Source organism: Notothenia rossii (genome assembly GCF_949606895.1).
Source record: "Notothenia rossii genome assembly, chromosome: 2".
Taxonomy (NCBI): domain Eukaryota; kingdom Metazoa; phylum Chordata; class Actinopteri; order Perciformes; family Nototheniidae; genus Notothenia; species Notothenia rossii.
Genome location: NC_136904.1, coordinates 54,661,525 through 54,687,260, shown reverse-complemented (window position 1 = coordinate 54,687,260; position 25,736 = coordinate 54,661,525). Strand labels below are relative to the sequence as shown.

General features: G+C 39.5%; 2 protein-coding genes across 10 annotated transcripts in view; one reads left to right on the top strand and one right to left on the bottom strand.

Moving 5' to 3' along the window:
• Window positions 1–473, top strand: part of LOC307028658 (uncharacterized protein) — a 10,866-nt gene extending 10,393 nt beyond the window's left edge. For 6 of the 9 annotated variants that reach the window (XM_079663870.1, XM_079663872.1, XM_079663873.1 and 3 more), the window contains one exon: window positions 155–473. In XM_079663870.1, coding sequence (XP_079519996.1) covers window positions 155–467 — 313 coding nt within the window. In that variant the 3' untranslated portion in view covers window positions 468–473. The remainder of the gene's footprint in view (window positions 1–154) is intronic. The other 3 variants (XM_079663876.1, XM_079663875.1, XM_079663874.1) reach the window with 2 other exon arrangements.
• A 2,636-nt stretch (window positions 474–3,109) lies between these two features.
• LOC307029638 (uncharacterized protein) lies at window positions 3,110–13,585 on the bottom strand (the record flags this gene model as incomplete). Its single annotated transcript, XM_079665719.1, has 10 exons — window positions 3,110–3,618; window positions 4,905–5,081; window positions 5,329–5,501; window positions 5,597–5,698; window positions 5,840–5,957; window positions 6,198–6,289; window positions 6,791–6,853; window positions 12,061–12,216; window positions 13,203–13,332; window positions 13,487–13,585. 8 exons carry the CDS (start codon window positions 13,583–13,585, stop codon window positions 5,368–5,370), a joined length of 894 nt encoding a protein of 297 aa, XP_079521845.1. The 3' UTR covers window positions 3,110–3,618; window positions 4,905–5,081; window positions 5,329–5,367.
• Window positions 13,586–25,736: the final 12,151 nt, after the last annotated feature.

Genomic DNA, 25,736 nt, shown 5'->3' with positions numbered 1-25,736 from the left:
AATTTCACAGGTGAATTGCATATTGATATAAAATGAAGCTCAGCGCAAGTTCTTTTAGGAAGACTGGGTATATATACATTCACTACGCAGCTGCATATAATCAGCTCATCACAGGCGTTGTCTTTAACATATTACATTTCACCTCATTCTCCAGCAGCCAATCACCGTGCTGCAGTCAAACTTTAAAATGGCAGTCAGCTGTTATTTCAGGTTGTCATGCTGCCGCCCGCCTCCACCCCATCCACCTCCTCTCATCACATCCACTGCCAGGAGAGCTAATCCAAAGACCTCATCACATCCCCTCTTCATCCCATCTCCTCATCAAATCCAGATCTTCAGCATCATCACCAGTGTCTAGACCCCTCACGGCTCCATTTCCCCCTTTAGATATACCATTTCAGGATCGGGGTCTAATCGCCAAAGACTTAACATGTATTGTATGGCATGTGTCAATAAATGTTCTTTAAACAAAATGAAGTCTCTCCTGATTGAAATAAATAGAAGCAGCACACAAGGGGTCCTTGAGATGATAATACATTATTGAAAACATTAATAACAGAATGCTTAATGCACAAAACATCAAGAAATAAGTAGCCAATGCTTCAATCCTTTGAGAATACACTGTAGGCTATTTTAATTTAATAATACATTACATTTATAAAGCGCTTCTCCTGGTCCTCAAAGCGCTTACAAGCAAGTAAAACAAAAATAACAAAAGTAGAAAGTGCTAAGCTAGGTGGAATAAGGGAAAGGGGTTAGTTGATTAGGAGTTGAAGGCAAGAGTGAAAAGGTGAGTTTTGAGAGATTGTTTGAATGACTTGAGAGTGTTGGCGGATCTGACGTGGCTGGAGAGTTAGTGGGGGAGGCTGCTGCGTAGGCCCTGTCACCCCAGGTCCGGAGCTTTGTCCTGATGGGCTGCAGTAGGTTAGCTTCAGCTAACATCTGAGGCGACGGGTGGGGGCAAGGTTGTTGAGGGCTTTGAAAGTGAAAAGTAATATTTTAAAGTCAATGCGGTGTTTGATGGGGAGCTCTTTATGGGAGGAATTTAGTGTTATTATTCTTTCCCCAGTTAACTAAGCTATGCTGAAGTGCCAGTAGATAACTTCTAAATACCACTACAGGGGCTTCAAAGGTTTTTTACTCTTTTTTTTGTGGTCTTTTTGGACGGCGGAAGGCTAGATTACCCATGATCCTCAGCCACCGTTGCCGTGGAAACGGAGCCGGTTCATTCTCAGCTACCTGCATAACCCTAATTTATTTCAGATACCAAACACACTTTTTCCGAAGATTGGTGTCACAAATATCAAAACAATATATGTGTCGATAACAAAATACATCCATCATAAACTAAACTGGAAACAGCAGTATAATCTTTCTTGTTAACACTTTAAAGTTGAGTTTATTTAACCCGTACCGCCTAGTGGTTAAAGCACGTTATTGAATTTTTTTTGTTGAATTATGTTATATTGATGAAACATAAAAATATTAAGAGTACATACATAGGGGGAAAGTAGAAGGTCATTCAGAGAAATATAGATGAAAATATGAAGAAGATATTGTTGTGATCTCTACAATAAAACAGTTTAGTGCAGGACGTCCAAAGATATTAATAGGAGGATGTGCAAAACAGACAAACTAAATAGGCTTCATTTAAACATTAAAGAATACTTTAAGTTAAGGTCTTCTTTTAAATAAGAAAAAAGCTTTGGGGGTATCTATCTATTAAGTCTGACAAAGTACTTAACGTCTAATATATTGCATAGTTTGTTTTGGAACTTGACAATCAACTTTCCTGCAATGTTAACTAAGTTGAAGCACTTATTTTAACTGATATTATACATATGTATTATACTCTTATAAGATGTATCTAGATAGTATAAGAAATGTGCAGAATATGACAATTTAATGGTGGAAGTACATACATATCGATAGATGTCTTGTAATGCACTGTTGAGGAACCTGCGACCCAAGTTTTTAATCTCTGACCTTTTTCATCTCTGACCTTGTCAGGTATTGAACATCCAATAAATGAGGAACAGAGAATTATTAAATATAAAACACAGAATTTGTGTGATTATACTAAATGATTTCCAAATAAACACCACTGCATATTTCCAACTGTTACACATGCTGCTGTAATGAAAAAATGGCCCCGCTTATCTTAAGATGATCGATGGCTACTGCCATATTTTTAAAATTTGCCTCCGAACCTTGACAAGTGCATGTTTCAAGGCTTATCAATGGACAACAGGAGGGGTCACAGACATAAGACCAGCTGTTAAATAAAGCTATTCTGACCTTAGCTGTCATGTGGGTATACTAATGCTGCCCATTATGGGCACAAGCAAATTTCACCCATTTATTAATTATGTTTTAAATGTGATAACACCACTATGTTTTGTATCCCCTAAACCTCTAGGGGTGTACACAGTTTACTGGCAACTACTTATTATGGGAAATACGAAAACGTCTTTTAAAACTATAATTCCCAGTAGAGACGTTAGATAGAACATGGAAACATATGTGCGAAACACATAATAGCCATCATGTGTAGTTTTGGTGACGGGGTGGGGGAGGGGGTGGACCAGTCCAACTCCAGTTTTGGACCATGTGCTGTGGTTCCATTCCATTTCAAAGTGATGTTGGACGCTCGGCGCACCGCCAACCCAACATCCACTCACAGAGCTTGAGGACTATCACGGGGTTTGTCCATGGATGGGTTTGTCAAGCAAAGAAGAGAGAATACTTACTTCCGGGTGTACAATTCTCTAAAGCAACTACTATGAGCTCCGACCCTTGGTCCTGACGGACTCCAAAAGTCCGACATTATACAATCAAACAAATAAATAAACACAAGAATAATTGTGTGTTATTGTTGAGTAAATAACACTGTGTGGTTTAGAAAATAATACAAAATTATAAGTACGAGTTGGGAGTGAGAATGTGTTGGTATTTACCCTGCATTATGCAAGTTACTAATAAATAATTATGTTAATGTAGAACTCTATTTACAATGTATTCACATTAATAGTTCATAATAAACGAATGACAAAATGCAGTGACAAGAGAACAACCATTGTATAGCACTTGTTTGAGTAATAAGAGGCAGTTTAATATAAAGGCAAGGCAATTTATTTTCATACACATCAGCAAGTCAAAGCGCTTTAAATAAACGGAAGTACAAAATATAAACACATTTTCACATTACTATGAACTCAGTCGGGCGAAACAAGTGCATAGTTTCATATTGTTCTCATATATAGTGTTTTATAATGTCTTTATTTTGTATGGCTTTAAATGGTTTTAAATGTGTTTTGTCATTATTATGGCGTGCGCCAGCGTGTGGACGTGACATGTCGTTTGTGAAAGAGCTCTCCAGTGCCTCTGTGTTGCTTGGCAGAAACCTTTACAGGTCTTCTTCCTCAGACTCATGGCTAGTGTAGCCATTGTCATCCGACTCCTCAATGTCCTGCTGTAATTGAAGATCATGGCATTCCAAAGCGGCTACACCGCTGTACGCATGTACAGCCTGTTTGTGTTGGCTTTTGAGGAAGTGCCACCTCCGACTGAGGACACTCTTGAGCCCATGTGCAGCATCCTCTGTCAGGTCACCGAAATCTGTAGAGGAATAATCACACAGAAAAAGGGCTCAATGTAAACAAACCATGACAATTGCAACTCTCTTTGCATTGTACAATGCTGCATATGTAAAAACACTACAAAATAGGTAAATTCATCCTTAAACTGAAGGATGTTACTATATATTGGGTGCCAAGTGGGATATGTTGATTAATGTTTGATAGTGCTTAACAATTAGTCAATTAGACCCTCCAGAAAAACGCGGGCAAAAATCCTTGATTATGCGGGCTAAATTCCTTGATTATGCGGGCTAAAATCTTTGATTATGCGATTAAACATGCGGGGTTTTTATGTGATTTTATGCGGTGAAATTGCGGGAAGTGGCGAAATATGCGGAAAGTTGCGAAATATGCTAAATATGCGGGAAAAAATTATAACCATTTTTTAAAATATTGGGCTGTCTTATTTATTCTCTCTCACACACAACCTGCCACTAACGTTAAACCCCTTTACTATTCAATTCAACAAATTCAATGTTTATTTATTGTAAAAGCAATTGGGCTATTTTAATCTCACACACACACACCACCCCCCCCACACACACACACTTCTCCGCCTCATTCTGTTTTCATTTAATCGTTTGTTATCTGACCAGCTTCAATCTTGTAGGCTACTCACTTCGTTTCTTGTAGCCCTCGAAAGGGTTTTGGAGGTTGATGCCTCGGTGAACGTGCGTTGTTTGGCTTTCTTGTCCGCAGCAGCAGAAAGCATTTTCGAATGTTTGAATGAATCAAAGTGGGTCGTCACCGTCGATTTTCTCTTATGCTCCAACACACAGTTGCACGGGGTGCAGAATAGTTTCCGCCCACTTTTTGCCCGGTCTTTAGTAGAAATGTTCGTCGGTAAATGAGATGGATTAGATTTTTTCATCTTGGTGTTTTCTCTATCGTGTGAGCTCCACACGTTCACTACAGTGTTGTTTACATTCTGTGATGCGCGAGCTGATGACGTCACGTCAAGACGAGTTAACTTTTTTTTTTTTCAACTTTGTGTGGAAAAATGCGGGGATTATGCGGCCTTTTGATAAATATGCGGCCTTTTAAAAATCTGCGCCATTTTGCTGATTATGCGGTTATTATCGCGTCTTTCTGGAGGGTCTAGTCAATAGACAGAAAATAATCGATTATGATCTTGATAATGAATATTTTCAATAATTTACTATTTCACTTCGGCCTGACACAGTGACTACTAGTTCTACTTATGTAAGACATGTAATGTGTTGAAGAGTGGATGAAAATATTCAAATTCTAAGATCTCAGACATACTGCTGGTTTTGATGCCCTCCAAAGTCTGTCCTCTGAGTGCTTCCACTTCTTGCACTTCCTTCAGAAGGAACATGATGTGCTGCGACATCTCTTTCACCAGGATGCTTTGCTCCTCCTCCAAACGTCTGACCAGCAATACCTGGTCAAAGACAGACTTCTTCAACCCGAAGGTGTTGCCTTTAGGTTGAGGAAAGGAATGGAGTAGTGGACAAGGAATATTTATTCATAAATTATATTATGACAGAATGATTTTCATTTCTGAGACACAAATCTTTGTAGCGATAGAATTGGTTCTCTATAATGTAAACTAATAACAAATATTATATATTTGCAGGTATCACCATTGCTTTTTCTGCCCCACGATAAACTGTCATATTTTGGTATAGACTAAAAAAAAAACAAGCCAAAATAGCAATTATCCTACCATTTGCATGCCTCTCCCATGGTAGGATGTAGCCCTCTGTCAGACTGCAAGCCAACTCCTCGTCAATCTGTTCTTCATGCACTCAACGGTGTTGTATTGCACAACTTTTTCGCGAAGCTTCTTCTTCAGCTCTCCCATTCTCTTCCTCTTTCTTTGCCTTGCCTGGTTGCTGTCTGCAAAGTGAAACCGAAACAAAACCGTGCCATGGTGCCAGAATGTTTTTGTTGTTTTTTAAGTGTAATTTCAATAACTACGTTTGACAACAAACCATGCTGACGATACAGATCTTGCTTCCTGCGCAAAAGAGTGACGGTGATGTTCTCAATATCCACCTTCAGTCCTTCAGTACAGCCTGGGGCGTAGACTCTCTCTAAATAGTTGCAAAAAAACCATTGGAGAAGAGATACAATCAGTGACAGTCTCAGTTTCAACATATAGCCAACTTATATTGTGTGTCTAAACTTACAGCAATTAACAGATGTATATATGGAAAACCTGTGGTATATCTTACCTGTGACCGCCCATTGCCTGACATCATACACCCACTGCTGTATGGTCTCCTGATCAAGGTTGTGCTCCTTTTTGAAGTCGCTGAAGCTGGCAGCTTCCACCTTTGCCCTCTCTGTGATCTTTACCAAAAAAAGAAAATGTCAGACCAAAAGTGCCATGCAACACCATAATGCAAAGAACACCAGTTTTCAGTACAAGACCTTCAGAAGAACAGTTGAAACATTCCATGACACCATCTGACTTGCAAGAGGAAGTGTGGATAAGGGAGAACATAATGTATATAGCCATGAGGTTACATTGCAGACATCCTTCATAAATATGTAATGTCAGATGAGAAGAGAATTGTAATTTGCCCTTACTTTGACATATCTGTGGGCTAAAACTTGATGAAGGTTGTCCCTCTTCCTTCTGTTCCAACCCATGGCCTGTTGAGTGAGCATGTTCACTCTTCCTAAAAAAGACAAAAATATATCCACAAACAAAAAAGTAAGTATTCACATCAAAAAGGCAATAATGAGTGAGAAACCTGATAGACATGACTAAACCCAATCGTTGAAAGGTTGTTGAACTGGTAATTACAGTAAAGTAATACACCAATAATGCTTTTGTCATGTATTTTGTGACCAGAGCTGCCCTGGAGAGAAAGCTGTTCACCTATAATGAATGTTACAATTAATGTTCAGTCACCATCACATAAAAATATTACCTACACATCATAGATCTTGAACTGGATGGTATAAGAGAAAACTTGTGTACTGACTTCCTACAATATGCATGCATTTAGTGTTGCTGAACATATGAGCTGCCTATCTTTCATTTGAACTCAGACATAAAGGATATGCTTTAAACTAATCAACAGGCTTGTCACTGAGATGACACATACATATTTGTACTGCTTTCTATTAAGACTTCTGGTATTCATACAGTTACAATAATGGCATTAATAACATACCTGCTCTACTTCCTCTCCCACTGTGTTTCCTGCTCCGTCCTGACTTCTGCCACACCATCTCACCTGCAACACAGCGCAAGTAGTGTTATGTAGCATTTCTTTATACGTTTTTGATATCCAATAAAGCATGCCATGCACAACATTCAAAAGTCCTTTGCATTAAAGATGTTATGTACCTCGCATTTTGCTGTATGGGCTTTAGCATGCAACACGCTAAGAAATGGCCTCATTTCTGTCCACGGCAGAAGCTCTGGTAATCCCTCTGCTATTTTGTTAAGGTATGGCCAGTACCTAAGAAGCAGGAGCAGCATTTTGTGATTGAGTGTTACAAAGATACACTTTTAATTGACATGACAACAATATCAATATCATCTAAAATGACTGCTGAGGCATAGGCCATTTTAAACATTGTTGTGGATGTGCAATATGACAGTGAGGATTACCTGCATGTTACATCCATACAGAAGAAGTCAACATTTGCCTTCTTGGACATCTCTTTTTGGAGAAACATTGGGTTCGCGTATATTTCTCCACGGAAGTGGTTCAGTCCTCGTAAGAGAAACCCATGCTTGATTAATCAGTAGAAAATCTAATTGTTAATAATAAACTGACACAGCAAGGCCTGGCTTAAGCACTCATCTCTGTCATCTAGGTGGCTATAACAACAAATATCACTTGGATGCTACAAATGATGGGTCAATTCCGCTCCACAATCAAAAGTGTTTAATGCTTCCAATTCTTACAAAGACTTAGACTTGGATTGCTATTAAAACTGAAATAATGAGACCAGACTCAAGAACCAAACACATATACACACACAGACACACTTACAAATACATACCTGCAAACTGCCACTTGAATGCCCTCCTCGTCTATCTGGGCGCCAGACTTTTTTGACATCTCTCTGCCAGCAGTGAATTTGGCAGTACCACAGACGGCACTGTCATTTCCCTATAAAGTCAGTTTATTACACACAAGTTTTGACATATATAAAAAACAACACCACAGGTGTAACTGCAACTATCATAATAAGAAAAAAAACGTACACTTTTCAAGGTCAACAAATGTTGCGACTTCCTCGTCCTTGGCCAGGAACAAGCCCTCATAGATTGGCGACTCCTCAGTCCTGTCCATGATAAGTTAACATACAGATGTAGCGATTCATTTCAGACAGTTTGAAACGCGAGGGTGGTGATTGGTACGTGATCTGCCCTCGCTCAAGGGAAAACCTCCAGTTTGACTTGAGACCGCCCCCGTGATAGATAAATGTAATTATAATGAAGCCAGCTGCAATGGATCATTGATCCACCAGGGGGTGCAGTGGGGTTCCACAATGGAGCTCATGTGAAATAAAGTCAGATACAGTACGCTGGATGTACAGCGGAACTTTGTTAAGATCCATATGTCACGGATATCATACTCTGTGCTAAATAAGAGACATGTAATCATTTACAAAACATCACCATGTTGTTATTTAACAAAATAATGTTGTTTAGTCGAAAAAAACGAACAGGAGGAAATGCAGCCCGGCTCTCGATTTTTAATCCTAATTTAATCATCATCTTCACCACGATCATTTATGTTTATGTTCGCCGAATTGACATTAAATCACTGACACATATGAATATACTGTATTCAACTTCATTAAAACGTTATTAACGTGCCTAAACTCAGTAATTCACAAAAAATATTTATACTTTAATGGAGCCTCGTCGGCAGATCAGGATCCCAAAGCGTGGCGGAGGGATCCTGATCTGCATGACGGGTACTATTTTCCCCATAAGGAACAAGTCGCTGCAAATTATCCCGCTTATTACACGGCCACATTCTCAACAAAGTAACGACATGACTCCCAATATTAATTTAAATGATTTTATGGATTTAGAAAATGTTTTTAGTGATTTAACAAATAGTTGTATGTATTGATTTAAAAAATAGTTTTATGTATTGATTTAAATTGACATGCATCCGCTAAGAAAAATAGTCCGTTGTTACCGTTTTTTAAACAGTCTGAATGAAACGGCAGCTCTCAGCTGTGTATTTACACAACTAATGGCCCATCAACCACAGCTCTCTCCCCCCCTCCCCCCTTGATCTTTCTTCTCCAGCAGCTAAATTAATTGTAGGTTACTCTGAGTGACAAGCTTACAATTAGACACAACACTGTCATTGCAAGTGACCCTCAGTTAGTTGACTTTTATGTTCAACTGCTAAATTCGTTACTGATAAAAAAAAGGGCTTCTACTGTACCTAATTACCTTAACACTAGAACCGCCAGAGGTTTTTGTATAGGCCTACCTAAACCCGTCAAATCCCGCTATTAGAATGCAATTTTTAACAACATAGGGTGCTACATAACACACTTTCAGGAAAAGTCACGGACTGGGAGACTTTAATATTTTATTGAAAAAAAGTTACATTGCACACACACAACACACATCACACAAATTGACCCGATTGGCGGTTCTAGTGTTAAATAAACTCACTAATTAATGAAACCAGTTCAATACGCATTATTATATTCTTATCATTCTTTATGAGCGCAGAAATAGTCTTAAAATCAGATCTGTTTTTTAAAGTAAATCTGACGGCAGGCAGTTCGCTCTGATCACCTATGATAAATGCGCCGCACCTAATCGCTGGCCATTCAGCCACAGACACTGTTCGAAATGGGGGGGAGCTAGGAGGAGCTTGGCTCCCCCGAAGAGGGAGGGAGCTCCCCTGAGGGCTGACTTTGAGATAAATAGGGGGAGCCCAAAACAATCGTGCATATTTGTGTCACACAGATTAGAAATGTTGAGTTTCTGTAAATAACAATTCTTGAAATAAATAATAGTTATTGTTCATTACAGTTTCTGAATATTTGTTTTATATTTGTGAATATGTCTGGGTGTTGCCATCTGTACGTGGCAGCGCTGCATTCTTACTTACGTTGCTATGGTTATGGCGGTGATGCCAGCACGGTATTTGAAATGTTCATATTGATATTTTTTTAACTCTGGCTTTGTAATAAATAATATGGCAAAAACGAAAACAGCCAAGCGTCACAGCTTTTGGATTCACAAGCAAAGAAGCGAAGGAGTCTAAAAATGACAACGTGAACCGAAAACAACTTTTAGTTGGCCGGCTGTAAGCGGCATTAGGGTCGAGCTTGACAGCTCCACACCGAGGGAGAGTCCTGCCGATGCGGAGCCTGAAGAGGCTTCAACAATGGCCACATCCACCGGCATAGTGACACCGTCTGTATTAGTGGAAGAGTGTTTTTATAGCAATTGAACGCATCCGCGCTGCTGCGCCAGTCAACAGAACGTGCGTGTGACATATTTAGTAGCAGGATGTGCTCTGAAAAATAGGGCTCCCCGAAAGCAAATGGGTAATTTGAAAACTGACAGAGCTCCCTCTATACAAATCAAACTGTAGACGGTGTGAAAGCACCTATTGTTTTAAATAATGGTCGGAATGTGACCTGTGAGCCTTCTGAATTACCGTGGGACAGCACATTCTAAACTAAAATGTTCAATCAATAACGTAACATCTTATCTTATCTTAATAATATCTTCATATTAATAATAATAATAAATCATACAGTATGTGTCCGAAAGTGAGCAGGAGGAAGCAAACACAAAAATATACAAAAAATATACTGCATATTAAAGCAAACGATTGTAAAGGTAAAAGTATGAGCATAACAAATAAAGAAGTGTAATGTAAACATTTACATTATAATTATGATTATTTAATATATAAAGACTATATATTATTGAATTACAAGATTAGATATACTTTAGTTGATTTAAAATATTGATGTGTTCAAATGCTCTTCAAAACACAACTGAAAGTCCATGAAACTTGTCTTTCTGTATTTGTGAATGAAGCGCCATCTCCTGGTTAAAACCTGAAATTGAAAATCTGGCAACGCCCTCTTGGAAAATAGTGGGAGGGCTTAACATTCCTCTATACTGGTCTTTGGCTGGTCGTAGGCAGGAAGCTGTAAGCTGGAGTCTGAAATTCAGTGCTCCATCTGTACAAGTCAATAATAAAAATCACAAAGCACTACATTACTATGATTTGTTTTAATGTCTGTTATGGCTACTCAAACACAACCCCAAGGGCTACTATTTGTATTAGCGGTGTGTTCTTTATCATTTTCATTAGTACCTATACATACCCTTTTGACTTGGACAAGCGTTAATGCTTGCGGTTTCCATCACAGCAGACAGCCAACATGTCTGGAGAACATGCTGGACAAACAAAGTGATGGACCTGGCACATATCCTCTTGTTTGTACTGAGCGAATCAAAATTCGAAGAAGCTTCGCTGAAATGTATCAGCACAGATACTACCTGTCTGTATATTAATTTATTAAAAGTGGATTCGTGATTGTTTTGAAAGCAATGCCAACAATTAATGATATGGTATACAGTAATATGATATTGTTTTTTGTATGTTTCCGTGTGATTCAGGCAGATTTAGTCGTCCAGCTTGAACAGATCTGTGCTCCAACATTTTCAGAAATGCCTGCCTGGACATGGCTGGTGCTGTCACCTTCATGTGCTCGAATGAGGTGAACACATCATATTTGTAAAGCGTCTGGCAGCTGGTGCTAGCTTACCAGTACCGATACAAAAGCAGGTCTTTAACCTCAGGAGTGCATTCTGCAGAGCAGGATGGACAGGATTTCCGAGGCAAGCAGACATTGTATCGTCCTCTGAACAAATGGACAAAGTAAAGGTATTTCGGTAATCAAACTTTTAGTTTTGCCTTAAAATATTGTATTTTATACATACAGGCAGATGTGCATATATGATGTATTAGCTATTTGACATGGCACTTGGGTGTTGTCTGAAAATGACCAGGTGATAAAAATCTTTGCATTGCACAAAGTGGTAAAACTCTGCCGTACAATACTATTTGTACAAAAAGAAGGGCTTTCAGAACAACATACCGTTGATGGTGATCACAGAAATATGCTTCCAAGGAGTAACTGTGACGTCATCAGAGCATTCACAGATTGACCTTGGAGTAGGAACAAGCAGTTGACATACTGCAATATAGAAAATAAGTTAGGAAGGGTGTATTTACAGTTTTTCCTTAATTCTCCAGATTATCAAGATATTCAATAAAATGTTGCATCATTTCCACATATCTTGCAGCCCTAGTCAAAACCAATCATACTTTTTTCAATCAGCTATGTACACTTCCCATTCGCACTTAATTATGGGAACTACACTATAATGGGACATTGTAATGTAATGTTAATCTTAACATACTTTGTTCACAAAACTGAGGCTGGCCATTTTCATCCACCACCACAGCAGTAGTAGGGGGAATGGGCTCCAGAAATCCATTGAACACAGCCTCTCTGTCATGGAAGATATTCCTCTTGTGGGCCTCCATGTCACAGGTTGCACAGAGGAACTCCATGTCTAGTGGAACACAGTCCAAGCACCTAATAGCAGCTTCTTCTGCACAGCATCTGTGGCACTTCTGAGCTCAGCTGAGAGTTTTGCATTAAAAAGCATTTGCCTAGCCGTTTTCATTCTCACATCTGTGAGAAGCTGCCTTTGTGCCCAGGCAGAAACCGTTCCGTCTGTTGCCTCCGGAACCTGGACTGCAGTTAGTGTGTCCCTTAACTCTTGGAGATGTGTTTCTAAAAAATAAAACAGCTGTTAAGCCACCACCCTAAAACTGGTATGATGGATATTAAGGTAGTATACTGAACCACTTTTGAATAGGAAAAATATATGCGGACTAATAATAGCAACATGCTATGAATCATCATAGCCTATGCATCCAAAGCAATATTAGCAAGTGATACTTATACCAAATATGCATTCACTTGTCATGAAACAGTCAATACTCAATACTTTATTATGATTAACTAGATGAGTATAAAAATGGAAACATTGGGAAAAACTGTAGTGCCAGTCAACTGCTGTTATAATCAATATACTCACCAAGACTACCAAACTCTTGATGTTCTAGCTGAAAGCCTTCCTCATGCACAGGATCGTCTCTTCTGGCTTGTGAAGCTGCAGAGACAGTCATTTTTGCTTAACCCTTCAATCAATCTAAAATTACACCAATTAATTTTAATATGAAAATGCTCTGTAAGGACTGCAGGTAATGAAACTAAGAACATATTACCACAGCATCACAATGACAATTTACATTTGGCATACTTTTATCCAAATCGAGGTACACATTTAAAAAAATACAACACAAGCAAGGATTATCAGTCACAGGCTCTTAAAATATCTTGATTTAATTTGAAAATATTTTAAACATTGCAACAGATTTGTCAAGAGGTATCTTCAAATTACATAATTTCATACTGTGTACACCAAAATAACTTTTTTATGAATTATCTTTATTCTTAGACTTAGAAATCATGATATAATAAAGAACAAACCTGATGCGGAGCGTTGTGTTTCCCGTTGTCTCTCATGTCTGCGTGTGATCACTGGATTAGAAAGAGGTCTCTTCCTACTTTTTCTTTTCTTTTTCGGAGGGATAGCAGGACTTTCTGTGGCCATGGCAGCCTATATTTTTTCAGAGGTTGAGATCAACAACAAAGTTGTAATACAACATAAGACAGCAGCACTTATCTAACTGACCCTTTACATTACATCAATAAAAAGCAATAGCAATGATTATATTACAGACTTGGTATTTGCTTATCATGAAAAGCCTCACCCTGGCCTCATGGAGATGAGCCTCGCTAATCAATGATGCCATGTGCACCGTGGCCTCATTGGGATCCTCAAAGACCCTCACTTCAGGGTTGAGGGACATGGCATACAAATAATACAAACAATACACAAAATGAAGAGTGAGACAAAGACAGGAGAGCGATTAAAAGAGAGAGTGATAGAAAGAGAGACAGTGAGAGAGAGAGTGGCTCTTAAAAGTGCCGTTGGTTTTATATGTGTGTGTGTGTGTGTGTGTGTGTGTGTGTGTGTGTGTGTGTGTGTGTGTGTGTGTGTGTGTGTGTGTGTGTGTGTGTGTGTGTGTGTGTGTGTGTGTGTGTGTGTGTGGATATGTGTGTTGGAGATATTAAGTGTTGTAATGAAGCTGTAAAACAGGAAAAATAAAAACATGATTAGGATTATTTAGAATATCAGTAACATCTGTGCAATACTCTATATGCAATAATAATTAATCTGAGCAATACTCTGGCATACATTATGCATTTATACTGTGCATATTGTTATATTATGCACATATTTTTACATACTTGTTTTTCTTATATCTTCTACTATATATTTAAATTCTACAATGTAACAATCCCAATTTCCCCTGGAGATCAATTAAGTATTTCTGATTCAGAGTGGGACATTGGGCGGTCCCCACTGGCGAGTCAAATCCTCTGGAAAAACTCCAGTTCCACATTTTTGTTCCACTCCATCGAAGAGGCCCTTTAGCCACTATTAAAACTCTGTGTTGAACACTGTCTTTACAACACATGTGCAAATACATGCATTTAAACATATTTTTCTAGCCCGCACCTCCACTATCCAACTGTGCCGGTGACAGCTAATGTAATTTAGCTGTATAAACTATAAATGCTATCCAGCTAAAAATTTTGACCGGAAGGCCGGAGGCCGCTAGTAGCTGGCAGCTGGACGTGGCTGCTACAGTAGGTTGCGCGTAGCCTATTGTAAAAGCTAAACACACTACAAAACTCAACCTAATATCCAGGAATTAAACGCTATAGAGACTGTGCTACAGTGGAATAAATAAAAGCAATATTATTTCGTGTTTTAAAGATATAAACTCCCCTTGATTTTAGATACTTATTCTAGTCCGTTGTCAGATGAAATTAATGAAAATGAGGTGATTGTGGGTAACGTAACGTGGCTACGTCACGTTGCCGTCAAGCGCGACGTAACGTGGCCGTGGTAACGACGGAATCTTCTTCTGGTTTATTGTTGTTATAATAAAAATGATTATTATTACTATTAAACAAAAGCATTTAAAATACAGTCAGTAGCCATCGTCATTCCGATGTGGGGGGAGTGGTTTTCACCATCATTATCATCATTATATATATTTTAAATGACTAATATTGGCCTACAATACCCCTTTATTGATCAAATAGGAATATAATTGTCTTTTAAATAATGTAAACTAAAGGGAACAATCTATTTGACACAGCTGAAGCTCCGGCCTTCCTTAAAAAATAACTAATTTAATACAAATCACAGTTGTATTACACACAATTCATTGTTTTTTGAGAACACAAATTTGGTAAATAATGCACCATAATACATTCTGACGATTTTTTTTTTTTATTATGAATACAAATAAAATAAAACAAGCCTCCCGTGAGTTACTTCAAGCTATAAAGTAGATTTTAAAAACATTTTATAGAATAAAGAGCTCACTGCAGGACGTTGTAGAAATGCGTGTGTGTACCACGACAAAGGAGCCTCATTCACTTTACATTGGCGTTGTTTGCGTGGTGCCGACACGTAAATGTAACAAATTTCGTGACTCCACCACGCAATGCGGTGTTAAGGAGTTGTGGTGGAGTCACGCATTCTGGTGAGATCAGGTTGCAAATAACGATAGCTAACCGTGAATGATTTTGGCTAACTTCCCAACTCTGTAGCACAATATTGTTTGTTAAAACCATAGACTGGGTTAAAACTTACCTTCTCATGTCCTCAGACTCTCGACAATGATTTCTTCCCGCTTCGTTCCATGACCCATGACTTCGGTCTGACGTCTCTGTGGCAAACTGCGCATGCGTAGTCGCCCACGTGTGTTCAAAGAGAGCTGCTCACTCGTACTTTAAAGGGGACCTATCATGCAAAACGCACCTTTGTACGTACATGAATATGTGTCCCCGGTGTTCCAGGGAACTCACCAAGTGTCAGAAAACACAACCCTCTCTATTTTCCTCCTTAGCCAAATCTCTAAAAAAGGGTCTGCAACGGATCTGAAAAAAACGGATCCAGATTTCAACACTTTTCTACGTCACAAAGAGGTGCTCCGCTTATTGGTCAACTCTCCACCTCTCAGGGGAATGAGCCACGGTCACGTGCATTGCCAAACCTCTCATTCCCATATACTGTAGGACGGATTTCCGTCCATTTGGCTATTCAAATGTTAACGAAACGGACAGATTTCCGTGTCGGATTAAAACAGTTTAATGCACTTTTAACACTCACGTACCCAGGATTCCTGCTCCTTTCCTGGGTTACAAAGTGAGGTGACGCAGCCTGTCCTCTGGGTGCGTTCTGTGGGGGGGGGCGCAGCCTGCCCCTGCCGCTGCGCTCTGCCTCTATCCACACAACATTTCCCTGCCTTTCAGAGACTTATTGCTGGGTCAAACTCTAAGTTACAAACTGTACACATTGCATTCTTGCTAATTAGCCAAAATATGAACGGAATAAGTAGCAGGCATCGTAACAAACAGAGTCAAATAAATAGGGACAACAGCTTGTCAATGTCAACTAACCATTCAGAAACGTCCTGCTGCAACCGAGATGTTTGCACCTCCACCAAAACCTCCGCTGCTTCAGGGTCAGTTTCTGGATCATATTGATAATTTGCTTGAACACATTCATTGCTCTGAGATGACATGTTTATTCCACACTCGTAATCACAGCAAACATGATAACGTGACGCTCGCGGGCTCATGCCCCCCTCTTCTGCATGGGGGCGTGGTCAGCTGCTGCTCAGAATTTTCAAAGACAGGCTTGGAATAGAGCGAAAATGAGCGAAACGAGGCATGGCTAAAAAATTATCTGTTTGGTATTTTGAAAAATAAAATGTATAAATATACCTTATATAGGTATGGTCATACACTATATCATTTAAATATAGCATGATAGGTCTCCTTTAAAGTAACGGTTACTTCAAGCTGATGAGTTAAATAACTTCTCTCACAAGAAAGTCGTTTTAACTTGTTGTATTGAGTTAAGTTAACAAATAATATAGATATCAGTTGATGTCACTATTTTGTTTAAGGAAGGGGCACTATTACAATTTACAGTGCACACATCTGAAATGTTTAGGCCTGACTCTCAATCATTGCTAGCTTTTTAGCAGAAATAGTTTTCTTAGAGCTCACTTTCTTTCTACTTTCTTTTTTAACTTAACCTTTAGTTATTTCAAGTGTTTCATGCTAAATGAACCCCCCTTTGGAAAATTCTAATCTGCAACCCAATATTCCGAAAATTCAACGGATCCTGGCCATATTTGTGTAGCATAACATTTTTTATTTGCTCTCAGACATTCATGTGGCTTTCTAGTTTTGGACCCCATCTGTAACCCCAAGTAAGGTGTGATGATCGTTGTAGTGTAAAAGCAATGCATATAAACAGTAAGTATATATAATACTGTGTACAGTGGCGGTTCTACGGGGTGGCACGGGGTGGCAGCTGCCACCTCAGAAAAATGCCTTGCCACCCCAGCTGCCACCCCATTTGGCAGCTTTGTTTTGAAAGAAAAATTGTGGATCATCGGACATTTATGAGAGAAAATCTCTAATGTCTGAGTGCAAGTGAATGCAGCACAAGACGCAAGCCTTGTAACCCCTTCCCCCCCCCCCCCTGGCGCGAGCTTGGAAAATATGATTGGCGGCGATTTCATTTGAACGGGAGGACGAGCATTTTGGATACAAGTAGACAGAAGGAATGATGTATTTGCGGTCAGGGTATGGCTGGGGTAGGCTACAGCCATACCAATAAATGGCTTAGCCCCACCATGAAAAATGATGTTAAAGTAAGCAAAATAAAGTCTGCCAACTCGCGCGGAGTAAATTGCACAGACAGCAAATAGTAAGATTGATTTCAGTAGCCACTTGTCTGGAAATACCGAAGACTAGAAACAGTTTTGAACACTTTTGTCACGTAGTGATCGTCTTCTCAATAGAACATCTTTGATAATGTCTTCTGGCCAATCACAATCACGATAACGGCGTGGTGTTGTTGCAGGAAGTCCCGACGGAGAATACTTTTGCTGTAGTACATCTCTATATACATCGGTACAACTATAAGGCCCCACGGTTTGATGATTGATAGGTGTGTGGGCTGTCTTTCATTTTGACACACAGAACAATGGGGGCTATCCACCCTTAAGTAATTCACACAGCCTCTTCCCTCTCCTCTCTGTGAGGAGCAGCAGGTTCAGCTTTCAGAACAAAGTAACAAAAAACTAAAATGGCATTCATTTTTTTAAATACGTCGTGTAGTAATATATATTTATTTATTTTTCTTCTCAAGAGAGCACCAGAATGTGTATTTGATGTTAGTATTTCAAAAAATCTCCTGGGGGAGAATCCCCCCAGACCCCCCTGCAGGGGTTGGGTTTTCAACTCTTTCACCTGTGGGGAAATTGCAGGATTGGTACGGGCATTCCACTGGATAATAACTGCAGCGATGTATGTTTTAGCTGAATACACGTTTTTTTAACCCTAACTGATGCAGTTAGTCATTTCTTTAATGTTTGTTCTTTCTGATGTAAAGTCAAGGTTGCAACTGTTTGCAATGAAGTTGTGGGGCGCTGAACTGTACCTTTGATTCTTTTGAATTATGATAGTAATTACTGGTCTTTCAAATTTGAAGGAGGGTGAGCAAGCATCTTGAGGAACATTCATCATTAATTCCTCCAAAAAATATAGTTTATTTAATAATAACACTGAATATGTGAATCATAACAGTGATTGAAAGCTGATAGGAATAATATGATTGTTAATATTATCATATTCATACAGACACACATCGATGAGACAGTTAATTAATGTACTTATTGCAGCAGTCTGCATATTTGGTAACCATGCTGGTCTAAGAGTTAAACCAACTCATTCGGTTAAAATTCATTAAATTACGTGTGCCACCTTATATATTTATATGTAAGGCTTTACTGATGTGCCACAATAATGTCACCTAATGTTATTGAGTTAAAATATCAATATTGTTGCTTTCCAAGTTAACATTGATTGATATGACTGCGATTAAATCAGCATATACTTCTGCCAGGGGATTCCACCCCTGAAATTCTCCTGCCGCCCTCTTGCCACCCCATGAATATTTGTCTAGATCCGCCCCTGACTGTGTATATATACGTATATATATATATATATATATATATATATATATATATATATATATGGGGTTTATGTTTTACTTCTACTGAGTGATGCACTTTCTGGCTTAATCTTTGGCTTCACAAAACACAATGTCCCAGAGGCATTTTGGTTTGGACAGAGGTATTTTGGGGGTCTGTGTGGTGCCAATAACCTGAGGTCAATGCGTTTTGTAAACCTAAGTAAGGCTGCAAAATGATTTAAAAAATAAAAGGAGACATTCGGGCTAAGAAGTATGTTAAAACACGTTGTCACCAGGGTGTAAAGGTCAGTGTTTATACAAACGCCAAGTGTTATCTCCAATCTGTGGAGGGTCTGTCAGCAATTTCATTTTTGCTTTACATTTTGTGAGTTCTTCAGAAATGCTTTCAAAGTGTGGTTTTCTTGCCCTTTCTTCAGCTCCACAATCTGGCCCGTAGTGGCAGGATTTCTCAATCACATCTACATTTCAGATAATGAAAACCTGCAGCGCCTTTGTTAGTTCATGTGTGCTTAATGTGAAGGGAGGCAGGGGCTCTCGGGGATCAATAAACGCTCTGGCATAGGATTCCCGTGCCCCTGGCTCATGCAGAGAGAAAATATTTGAAAAACAAAAAAGCTTGCCAGCTAGCCCATAGGGACTCAGTGTGTGTATTTAGTCTAGCTCCTGATGTCCTTCAGTGGTTTTGGTTCAAAGCGCGGTGAGTATGAGCCAAAAGCAACTGTGAAACTGGCCCCTTGATCACAGTGGCGTTGCCTTTGATTGAATTTAGAATTCAGTTGTGGGCCGAAATCCCAGCAAGAAGGTGTGTGAGGTAAAACACATCGGGGTTGAAGAAGTCATGTCCAATTTCCCACTTATATGAGGTCCAGTTTGGATGAAGAGAGTAAAGTAATAACTTTGCCAAGGGAGCAAGGGATTTACCTGACGCCCCTGTGTTTCACCTCCCCTCCCCAGCTGTGTCTTGTCTTGTGATTACCCTTGTGTGTATTTAGTCTTGCGTTACCTAGTGTTCTCTGTGAGTTTGTCATCGTTTTTACCTTGGTTTGGTTCCTGATCTCATGTTTTGTATGTCCCTCGTCTGCCCTCCTGTGTCTTCTAAGTGTTCCTGGCTTGTTTTATAATTGTGTTTGCTACTTTTACTTTTGTTCAACCTCGCCTGCTGTTTGTTTTGTACCAGTTTTGATATAATAAAGCTCGCTTTTTGTTTATATTCCTATTTCCAAATCCCCTGTTTTTGTACTGCGTTTGGGTCCTGCATCCTTATCCTCCCCGTGAAAGTACGAACTCACCAAGATCGACACAGCAGAACTTTTGAAGATGATCTTTATGATTTATCCTACAATCTTTTGTGCATTCTTGGAGACCTGGCTCCAGCTCCTGTTCCTTCGGAAACCCCGCCGACACCTTCTCCTATTCCATCGAGGGTCCCGCCGACTCTTCCTCCCGTCATGTCAGGGGACCTGTCTACTCCTGCTGATGTCCCCCGGTCGACTCCTGCTCCCAGCGCTCCCACTGTCCTCCAGGATTGCATCCAGAAGGGTCCCGCTGCTGTCCTCCAGAGGGGTCCAGCCGCACCCCAGATGGGTCCCACCGCCCTCCAGGCCGTCCTTCAGATGGGTCCCACCTGCTCTCCAGGCCGTCCTCCAGAAGAGTCTCGCCGCCCTCCAGGCCGTTCCCCGCCGCGGCCTACACCCTTGACGCGGACTCTGCCCATGCTCAGCCACTGCCATCTGCCCCAGAACCCCCCCTACGGAATATTGATTATTAAAGTAACCAGTGTTGTCAGTATCCAGATATGAGTTTGCTTAAATATATGTGTGTGTTTAATTACTTTATCAGTATCCAGATATGAGTTTGCTTAAATATATGTGTGTGTTTAATTACTTTGTATCAAATAATAGCGATCTGTGTGGCCAGAAGCTGGATATGTGAGGGGTGAAGCCTTTGTGTTTGGAGTGGGATGTGAGCGAGGGGACATCCATATTTGGACAATAGCTCAAATCTCTGGAATGCTTGCATGGTAAAAAAGAGTGTGCGTTACACATGCTTAGGGCAGATGTGTGTGTTTTTTCATTGCAGTAAATATATATGCTGTGTGATTACTGTTCAACTATACCTGTGTTTTATTCTTTCATGTTGTGAGTATGCTACAACATTGTGCAGTAGTTGGCTTAAACATGTTTAATTATTCTGTATGAAGTAAGAGCAGTTTTGTATGAGAGGAGACTAGAGATGTGGGTCATGAGACAACCTTATATGGACACAGACATGTAGAGGCTACATATCTAAGATGTGTGTGCGTTAAATATGTTTAAGGGGAAGGTGTGTGCGTTCTGTCAAAGAGTCCTATGTATGTACAATTATACTACTCCAAAACCTTGCTGTAGGACTGATTGAGAGCCGAGGTAATGTTTTCCTCGTTACTATTGATTGTTGAACAACGAAATAATCATTGATCAACTATATATCTATTATCTTCTTTTATGATTTTACCCAGCTCACTAAAACGACACGTGGAGCCGAGGTGGGTGTTAGAACCCTCTGACTCCAACAGGAACCACTCTCAATCTCTCTCTGCACGGACCAGCACGTCCTCCCAGACCAGAACATCTCATCACCCCCTCCATATCAATTCGTTTTTACTTCTTACAATAAACCTAAAAACATCACACTGTTGTTGCGTGGTCCCTGCTAGTGAACCGAGCACTTTGTACAGACATTACTCAGTGAGTAATGTTGTACACCTCCATAATCTTCAGTGTGATTAACTATGAATCAAAACTTCAAAATACCTTGTCCTGGACATAGTTTATACAGTATAAACAATATAAAATGAATAAACTGGGAACGAAGTCCGGGTCTCCAGAAGAAATTGAATAAGCAGCCCTCTTCATCAAATTACGCATTACTTACGCATTACTTACGCATTACTGTTACGCATAGGCGGCGCGTGAGGCTCAGGTTTGGGAAGGCTAAATAACTTTTTTTTATCTGGCCCTCCCCCCCCGGCGTCTATAGAAAAGAGATCCACTCAGTGAAAGCACTGCATGCTGACCGATCAGAGCTCAGTGTGCGGAGTTTAAATCTATCAAGTCATATTACAGGATAAAGGAAATACAGTTTAAACTGCCGTATGTAGTGAAGATGCCGACGTGTTGCACTTATCATAGATATCACACTGATATCACATCATCAATCAGATCATCGATCATATAATTAATTTAATATCACAATATTTCCTTATCTGAGTCAGCTTTTCGAGCCGTATCTGGCCGTGCAACACTTAGTTACATTTTCACATATACTGTATGCAGACGTATTATTTTAAGCAACACATTAAGTTGACGAAACACTCAACTCAAATGTAATTAAAGTCAGATCCCCTCGTGTCTTAGATGGGGCAGTATCATAAAACTGTTTTCAAACACTCCGTAGTTTATTTTTTAACCATTTGTTCTATATTCTCCTTGCAGGTGCAACTATGTGGCTTGTATCCTGGATCTCAGCTGGAGAGAGAAACCCTTGCTTGATTTACCGAGTTGATAACCAGCGTCGTGGACCGCTTAGCGAGATCTCATTTGTTAGGGTTAGTTAAGAAAACTCAAACATATCCAGGGTCTGTTGAACTGGCTTCGTACAGGGCACAGGTGGCTGCATAGCAGCGCTAATGTCAAAGACACACACATTATACATTATATTTTTATTTTACCAGGATGCAGTTACACAAATATTTGGGAAGGCTTAGCCTTCCTTAGCCTACAGCACCCGCCGCCCCTGCTGTTACGTTACATCAAGGTACCCCAAGCACAGACTGCCTTGGCTGCTGAATTTGTCAGATCTGAGGAGGCTGATTGGCTGAATTTATGTTGTGGTTGCATAGTTTTCAGGTAGCAACGGTCAGCCATTGGATTGCAGCTGCACTTGTTGGGTTACTTTTCTCAGCGCCCCAGACAAGACAGGGTAATGAAACTGTAATGATGCTTCAGATTTTGTACATTAAAACATTATTGTACATACATTCTGAGGATTTAAAATCAGTGGCAGTTCTAGCTGATATGGTGCCCTGAGCGGTGCACCTTAACAATTATAGGTTATATGAATACATTTAAAAAGTCCATACAATTCAGAATTAAATAACTATATTGCACACATTTCTCCAACACACAAATAGAGAAATAAGTACAATCAAAATAACTACACAAATTAAATAACAATTTCACAAAATAAACATGAATATAAAAGTAGTAGGAAACATACAAGTCCTCCAACAAATTCGACCAAATAGATTGATTGTTCAAGCAGCTTATTACGACCTATAGTCACATTTTAAAGTTTAGCACCTCTGGTGGTCGTGTAAGAAACAACAATTTGCGGGGCTGATGCTCCCGTTGATTGCAGACGCTCCGGAGGGTCGTATATTCACAAATAACCCTCTCTGAAGAATCCTAAATTGTAGGATAGTTTGGCCATTAAAATGATTTTTGATTTGATTTCTAGCGAGTAGTGTATATTGTACTTTTAGAATCTACTTCCAGTGGATGTGTAGGACATATACACTCTAAAAACGAATTCAGGCGACCTTTCACCACCACTTAATTAAATGCATGGTTGCAAGATAAAAATGTGAGTTAATTGATTTAGATAAACATTTTAAGTTGCAAACATTAATTTATAAGTTGTGTTGACGTAATAATGTTGGTAATTACATCAACTTAATATTGTGTGTCAATTGAACTCTGATTTCTGCGTTAATTGACTTAAAACAAAGTTCAAGTTGTAGTAAGTAATGCAATTGGCTTGATAACTTAATTGTTCTACACCTTGAGTTAAGGATTTCAAGTCCACTCCCACTTAACATGCCTGGACAAGTTCCGACAGACAAATATAAATACTATACAATGGACATTTTAAGGTGAGTGTCATCTTTTGTCATTCAAATACAGTAGATATTTGTAGTTGCACTGTATTAGGCAAATTGCTGTTTGACCAAAATTAGCAGCCTTTGAACTGTGAATAGTTATGTGAGAGGATACAAAGTAGTAGAGGCTACTGTGAGAGGAAAAATACTTTGGTTACTATTGTGATATAACTTTTTATTAAAAAATGAATCTCGGTGAAGTAGATCAAGGACATGCTTCTTAAGGTAGGATCGTTATTTAGAGTTGTTATTGAAATGCAAGTTGTTGGCAGTCACCCATTCAGAATATATTAATTTAGGTAATTTCTCTTTTTTTCCTTTTTCAAAAATAGCACAATACAATTGAAGTACGCAGATAACTATAGCCATCTGCTGCCTTGTCGTGTACCTTGGAGAAAAGGAAGAGGGCCTTTTCAAGGAGTTTAGCGACGTAATGTTGAGGCAGAATCTCTGCTTCGCGCGTTCCTCTATGAGTTTGTTTTAAAAGAAGGAAAAGTCAAAGCACCAGGATAAGGGTTAAACAATAATCTGCTTTAATGGTAGAAACATACAATACATCACCCAATCACCTAATCACGAAGCACTCTGCAACAGCAGCTTCAGAATGCTCCGGCTCTGGTTCATCCAGCCGGAAAAGGACTTACCATTTCAGCAACAGGAGGAAAAGAGAACGAACTTAGAGAAAACACAGGCTTTCATACTAAAAACACAGGAGGAGGTGTGTGAATGCTTCCCCCAGAGGTCATCTCATTGGGAGAGACCAACACATGACCTGTCGTACCCAATCAGCGTGACGCAACAGAAGAAACCCGGGAAAAAAAAGTCTCTTTCAGTTTGACGAAAACCAGATACCTTTTGGTGTCTGGAACGAACCTGCTCTAAATAACAAGTTTCCTTATCTTATTTCACATCTTGCAGCCAGCACACACACATATTCCCCTTTATGGCTCTTTTTCTCTGTGGCCATCTTCCCCCCCTCAGTTGTTAAAGCACCTTTCGTTTCACCTACTCTTGGCATCTTTTAAGATATAGTTGGATTATACAAATATCACATGTGAGTTACCTTAATATCCACAATACCGAGGAAAACATTACTGCTATTCTTGATACAAAGTAATTAAACACACACATATATTTAAGACAAGTAGATTTCCCTGATATCTGACTTGCTGAAAATCTTAAGAAGAATGTCTCTCTTCTCTGTCCTGAAGAGCTGCTTTCCACTTTATATAGAGTAATTAAACAGGTTTAAGCTAATTTCTGCACAATGTTTGTAGCATTTTGGAGACATGCCCAAATAAGGATGTCCCCTGCTCACATCCCCCTTTAAACCCAAAGACTTCACCTCTCTATATTGGGGAGGAAAAATATACTTTGTCCCTTCAAATTTAACACACCCGAATATATAAGGTGGCATTAAAATAAATATCTCAGAGTAATTAAACATCTTGAAATAAAATAAAATCCACGGGCACAGTGGCCAAAAAGGACACAGGACAAAAGCAATAATCTCTGTCAGTTACATTTTGAAGCATGTTGCACTTTTGGCCACACCCCAATCAATAATGCTTAATAAGTGCTTCAAAAGGACATGAATATCGCCATCATCAGTGACCGGTCCATACGATGGCAACCATCGTGGTCGAGGGAAACAAAGGAATGAACGAGCATTCTGCGTTAAATGTGTTCACATCTTTGTTACATCTTTTGTAAAATTGATGTGTGTGATCTGCAGATTGGTGGCCATTTGGAGTTTGTTTCTGTAGTTTTACAAAAACTTTACAGATTTTACATATTTGGCACTGGTTTTAAACATGCAAAGGCCTCTAACTTCGATGTGACGGCAGCATTTATTTGCTGTGTCCCCATTTCCCATGGTAATATGGCTAATGTGTTTATTTATTATTTGTGGGGAAATTTAAATTTGTGTTATTTATCTTTTTTTCCA